Source organism: Montipora capricornis, chromosome 10 (assembly GCF_036669925.1).
Source record: "Montipora capricornis isolate CH-2021 chromosome 10, ASM3666992v2, whole genome shotgun sequence".
NCBI lineage: Eukaryota > Metazoa > Cnidaria > Anthozoa > Scleractinia > Acroporidae > Montipora > Montipora capricornis.
The window spans coordinates 65,654,252-65,661,066 of record NC_090892.1 but is presented as its reverse complement, the minus strand read 5'-3'; the positions used below and the strand labels follow the sequence as shown (position 1 = coordinate 65,661,066).

The 6,815-nt window shown below is 38.7% G+C and overlaps 1 protein-coding gene across 1 annotated transcript in view; it reads right to left on the bottom strand.

Moving 5' to 3' along the window:
- Positions 1-227: 227 nt before the first annotated feature.
- The window catches only part of LOC138018634 (uncharacterized), a 17,251-nt gene continuing 10,663 nt past the window's right edge, over positions 228-6,815 (bottom strand). The window contains exon 2 of the mRNA XM_068865328.1: positions 228-907. Coding sequence (XP_068721429.1) covers positions 441-734 — 294 coding nt within the window. The 5' untranslated portion in view covers positions 735-907 and the 3' untranslated portion in view covers positions 228-440. The remainder of the gene's footprint in view (positions 908-6,815) is intronic.

Sequence of the window (6,815 nt, the reverse complement as noted above, 5' to 3'; positions counted from 1 at the left end):
TTAACCGTCAGCCGTGAAAGCTACTCCCATTGAAACCCTCCTGAAGGAAAAAAACACAACCGCTAAATTATATACATTTTGTGAAATACAAGACGTAATTTTTGTTTTTTTTTTTGCCTGCACCAGTTATCGAATTTTTTTTCACACTTTTTTCCTTTGATATTATTATTATCTTGAAAGCAACAAAGGGGGCCGGGACTACAAACTACTTAAAGGTGTGATATGTGGTTTTTTTCACCCTTTTTTCCTTTGATATTATTATTATCTTGAAAGAAACACAACCGCTACTACAAACTACTTAAAGGTGTGATATGGTAGAGAACAAGAGACTCCAAGGTCCAATTCTTACATTACATTTTACTTCATTTGACTTTCGCCTAATTTAGCTCAATTGAATTTCCTTCACATCGCTTTAACTGACGCCGATTCCATTCACTTCATCACTGGCGAAAAGCATACACATCAGTGCAGGATGTACCGTCGTTGTCACCCTCGTCTTTTCCTGCCAGGTCTTCACCATACCAGATCCTGAACTTCTGACCAGCGACCACAGACAAAGGAGTAGGAGTGGAATCAAACACAATCTCGGGAGAGTTTCGATTGAAACCAGGGAGTGTGTAGTAAAAATGAACATCCAGCCACAGTGAACCGCTTAGGTTTGCAGGAAAAATACGGATGTTATTTTTGTTAGTAATATGAACATTTATTAAATTGCTGTGATAACTGTCTGCCATCAAATCGCAGCCCCACTTAGTGTTAAAGGCTCTGGGGGAAGCGCAATTCACATATCCTGAGCGATGGACCAGCTTCAAGCGGTAAATGTCTCCTGGCTTGTGGATCTCGAAGGTTCCGAATGAATCATCCTTCGCCCCAAAGCACACTGGGTCTACATTTACCTTCTGCCATCCTACGGAAAGGAACAGAGGAGGATTAAGTTGTAAAAATAGTGATTCAGACTCATGTTTAATGTTTACGCACACACATAGGCACGTTGGCACACAGAAAAAGGTCGATACGGGATTTCTACTCAACTTATTGATGACTGCAACCCGAGAAGGTCCTCACAGGCTTTTTCAGTATGAGAAACAATCGCAAGACCATGCTCATAGCTATCTGTATAAGTGACTTGTTTGAGAATCAGGTGACACACAACTAAGTCGTTTACGGGAGAAATGCATTAAACACATTTGCCTTAATGTAGTCCGAGTCAGGTTCACCCAACGATAATCTTGAGTCAGCGGAAATATGTGTTTGGGAGAGTCAAACTGTTCTAAGAATTTTGGTTCTACGTTGCCAAACAAATAAAGATTTCTTTACTAAAACCTCTCCGAAGAGATTCGTAACCAGGGGCAGATCTAGGGGGAGGGTACAGGGGGTACGCTTCCATCCCCCAGCCCTGAGATGACCTGAGGCTTCCTAATAGAATTGGTATTCTGCAAAACAAAACAAAAAAAAAAGTCACCAGTCATCTACGCACTTCCGTAGTGGTGCACCCCCTCCTAAGAAAAATCCTGGATCCCCCCTGGTAACCAGGAAAAAGTAGGCCCTTACGTTTTCTGAAGGGAAACTTTTGCAATAAAGGTCACCTGGAAGTTTCGGATGAGCAAATGGTTCAGTTGGAAGTTCTTAGAAGGTAACGTTCAGCTAGCAATTTCTGAAATGAAGATATCGGCCCTAAAATTCTCGGACAATACAATTTTCAGCTAAGATATCCGAACAGATCAAATTCTTCCAGGTTATAAAAACATCTCTTTAGACAGTCTTTGTACATTACAAGGAGCCTAGAAATGTCTCTCAAAGGTTTTTTTTTAAAATTTGCTTGTTGGGTGCCCTTGCCGAGTCCCCCCCCCCCCCCCCGTAAGGATGTTTTGGGTGCTCTTGTCAATTTGTAAACACTTTTAAAATGAGTTTTATTTTCATGCACCTTATCTCACTTCAGTTATTCTTTCGTCCTCAACTTTGTTCAACAAATTAAACACTATTACCATGCTCACAGTATGTTCCATTGTTTCCCTCACCACATTGACATACGTATGAATTGGTGTACTACAGCGGACGACAGGTTCCACCTTTTTGACACGGAAGGCTTTCACATGGGCTCTAAAAGCGAAAGCCATTGTTGAGAAATGTTAATGTCAATTAATCTTATGAAACATTTCAATTATTATTTTGTTGGATATCGAACGAATATCTTTAACTTAAGTCTTGCAAACTGTCTGTGGAATAAAAACCGACTAGTTTTGTGGCCCGGCTAAGAACTCAACTAAGAAGAACGTCAAGGCTGCAACAGAGTTAAATATCTAAATAGTAAGATATTGCTAAAAATGTATTCAACCTAAATTTGGAAATCTTTTCATCTCTCACATAGCATGCGCGCTATGATTGGCTAATTTAGCTTGCCAGATTGTACGGCCCGATGTACTGCAAGTTAAATTTGAAGTTTTGATGCAACATTTTCTAGCAAATTTGTCGTGTTGTTTATGGGAACTGAATAAACTTGGGAAACTGTTTGAATATTGCAATCAACTATTTCACAAAGCCAATAACATTTGTTTATTTATTTTTAAATTCTTACGCGTGCCAATCATTTGTTGCAGTAAAACGGTTCTGCTTGACTTTAACTGGTTTCCTTTCTTGTGCGCTTTATCACCTCAGAAGTCCTTACTATGTACTTATATTGACTGAGTGGTGGGGCTGGACGCGCCAAGACCGAGGGCCAAATATTTTCCTGTCCGGCCCGACCTAAACTCAGTCAATAAGCATTTTATCATATGGGCTCTTTACACTATTCATGAGAACTCATAATTTGAAGTTTGGACAAAATAATTAACACAAATTTACACAGACAATTTATCTAATATGTTGTTTGTATTTTTTTTCTGGCTGTAAATAACTTGGATGTGTAAAAGCGACGAAATCCTCTAAAATCACACTGCACGGAGCAGTGCGTGTTCCTAGCAGGGCCTTACGGCCCTCATACGGCGATTTTCCCAATAGTCTTACAATGAAAGTGTGCGCGGGGCCGTACTGGCCATACGATAATGTAAGTTGTGGATCCTCGCTTTTTCCCAGTTGGCTTATGATCCCCGCTCTTCTTGCTTGAGCCAGAAACCAACGACAAAAAACTAGCTCCGTAATTTAGAGTAGGGACGTAGAACTTGGTTGATAAGAGGAATGCATTTCAAGCTGCATGTATGTCTAATGCTGACATAAATTATTAGTGGTTGTAATGGCCTTAAACTAACATATTGTATAACGCCAGGTTGTTACAATCTTCCCATGTCAACCACGTAACTTTGAAAGATTGAAGGAACACAAGTAAGAAATAATGCATGAATAAATAACAGAACCGGTTTTCGTTTTTTATGGAGCGCAAAAATTTTTAGAACGATATACGTACACGGCTCAAAAGAACCCGTGATTTTCTTATAGCAGTTAAGTAGATTTTCTATTAACTCAGCCTTATTAGGAGATTCTGAGAATGGTACTATAGTTATTATTATTATTATTTTGTCTAAAAAGGTCTAAAAAGGATACAGTCAACAAAGGACATTTTGTTAAGCGACCGGTCAAAAGCGTTGAGTCATTTAGAACCATTTTCTATTACACCTATCAATTGAGGAACCCACCGGAATCGCGAAATGGTGGAAGTCTCTGCTTGGTACAAAACTGTTTGCGTGATTGTACTTATCTGACGCCAGGAGTTGACACAAATGTCGATCAGAGTTACTGTCTGCCGGTAAGGTGGCAAAATTGAAGGAGAAACATGCCATCTTCTCGAGACATGTGAAGGCACAGTCCATGTAATCCGTAGCATTATATGAAGCCAACACTTGGGAAATATTCAGCATTTGATGAAAAAAGTTCTGGAAGTTTGCGTACTTTATATGTTGATATTCGCCACGTTGGAGCTGTTGTGCCTGAAACAAAAAACATCTAACATTATCGACGATATGTGTCGTAAAATGCAAATCAACAGTGTTAATTTCTCGTAGATGGAATACACCCTGTTAGAAGCTAGTTACGAAGCTTCTCGTTTGCAATGAAATTCAATCACTGATCAGCTAGCAATTTCTGAAATGAAGATAAAATTTTCGGACACTTCAATTTTCAGCTAAGATATCCGAACAGATCAAATTCTTCTAGGTGATAAAAAAATCTCTTTAGACGGTCTTTATACATTACAAGGAGCCTAGAAACGTCTCTCAAAGGCTTTTGGCTTAATTTGCTCGTAACGTTACCTTCTAAGAGCTTCCAACCGAACCATTTGCTTATCCGAAACTGCTGGGTGATCTTTTTTAGTGCCACTAATTGCAAAAATACCCCTTCCAAAGACGTAAGGGACTACCTTTCCTTGGTCGCGAATCTTTTAGGTGATGTTTTAGTAAAGAAATCTGTAGCTGTCTGGCAACGTAGAACCAATTGAAAATTCCTAGAACAGTTTGACCCTCCCGAACAGATATTTCATCGAAGATTATCGCTGGGTGCCTCTGAAGGTACTTTAAATCTACGATCACAAGCCAACAGGCAAGAACTAACTCGTCCGAAGCCTTAGTATCCTTGCCTCAGCAGCCGAAGCAACCGAGAGTAATTTGTTACGTGTACCGTTAAACTGTTTGTTGATGATACTAAGATCTCTCTTGTCAATTGAATCATGTCAATGACACACTAGCGCTACAGTCGGACCTGAATTCTCTGGAAAACTGGACAAAAGTACACACTCTCACAATCCGTCAATCACAGAGTTAAAGTCATTCAACTCATAAAGAGACCTTGGCGTTCATGTGTCGAGAGACATCCTGGTCACATCGTGTGGCCGATAACAGTAAACAACTGAAGCGAACAAAGTTTTGGGCCTACTTAAGCGTACACTTAAGAGAACAAGGCCCGGGAACAAGGATATCTTCTCCTTGCTTTGTAAGTCACCGGTAAGACCTATATTAGAATACGTACGTTCTGTATGGTTTCCATACTTAGTTAAAGACAAATTAGCGATAGAAAAAGTGCAACGAAGAGCATCAAGGATTGCTTGCTCTTGGTCAGAAGCCACGTGAAATGGCTTAAGATCGACGCAAACTGAAACACACTAGGTTATTTGGGAGCCTGCTTTTATGATAATCAAATAATTCAGTAAAACCTTGTGTGTACGCAGTAATTATATCACGAAACACATACCTCTGAATACTGCAAGCCAAGTGCGAGCCAAGCAAAGGATATCGCAGGGTTCATTGTCAGGCCTTCAGAAACTCTACAAAATAAACGCTGCTGTCAAGAAATGATATATAATATAACACGTAATCCTACTCTTAATGAAAATTTATACATTTCCGTGGCTCAAAGTAATAGCTGCAAAACACAGGGTCATTTTTTATTAGTTCAAATTAGCGATAAAAGCAATCGGACGTTTTGATTCGTCAGGTTCATTTTTAACAGTTGAAAAGCTAGAATGAAAGGGCAGAAAACTTTCATTTTACAGCAAACTATAAGATTCAATCGCCTGGTTTTTCCTTTGAAATTTCCTTTGCATGATGCAATATGATCTTTATGATTAATAATGCATATGGTTGGATAGAAATAACTGTCATCCTAGCTCCCCCTTGTTTTTGGCAACTTTTCACTTGTCTTTCTTAGTAAAGTGAAGTCGAAAACGCAGTTGTATTAGCTTATAAGACGTTAAAGAGAGCTACCCGAGTTGAGAGGAAAATTTCCGAGAGAGAATTTAGTTGAACTGATTGTAATCCACACTGCTTGCCACAGGAAGTTAAGACTTGAAAAATATTCACCATCTGATAGAATATACATGAAAAAATTCTTTAACTTGGCGCCCTCATTGATATTCGCCTCGTTCGAGCTGTTGTGCCCTGCCTGAAATTAAACATTTCCAGCATTTTGTCTATGACATCCGTTTCTCGGCATATATCTTGCAAATCCTTCTACAGTAGGAAGGCAAAAACTGAAGACAGCCTGATAACTTGATTGATAGGGCTTATTAACTTTATACCGGAACGTTTTTACTTCATCCTCTTGGATACGTACAGGTAGAGAACTCAGTTAAATTACTTAGGTTAAATGATTCTGAAGTGGAAACTTTGAAAAATGAATCCGGCAAATCGCAATATTAACCGTCCCCCTGTGAAAATTGATTCAAAATTCGAAAACAGTCTTTAACCTCTTTTCGAAATTAAAAATTTAGAGAAACGTATCTAGCAATCGCTCAGCCAAAAAGTATTTAGATTTATCATATACCTTAGGATTTTTCTGTTGGCGAAAGAGTTTGTCTAACTTGATCGCAAACGCTAGGCTTCAGAGGTGTAACTTGTACAAGTATCTCATATTTGAAAAACTTAAAAAAGGAATAAGACCTTGAAAACAATTTTTTGTGAATAAATCAGAAAGCTTAGTCGAGTGATTTAATTTCTTGATATCATTTTCGCCGTGACTCTTTTTCGAACCTTATGAAAAGATATTAGTTAAACGTGTTTTTTCAGTTCATGAAAGAAACGTTCGGTTTAAACGTTTTATGGAAGAATAAAAATCAAAGCTTACCCCTGAAAATTGCAACGTTACAATTTTGAAATGGTTGAGTAAACCAAGTGCAGGCTACAGGAAGGATAGTGGGCAGTGTACTGTCACCTTCGACAAAAGTGAATGCTGTTGGAAGAAATCTTGCAAAGGTGTGTTTTTGCCCAGCAGGTGAAAATAACACACAACCAAGCCATAAATTAAGACCTCCTGTTTATTTAAAGATGTCACTGCCTTCACATTCTTAATTAGCCGAAATAAACAATAATTAACATGAATGAAATGAATGTATA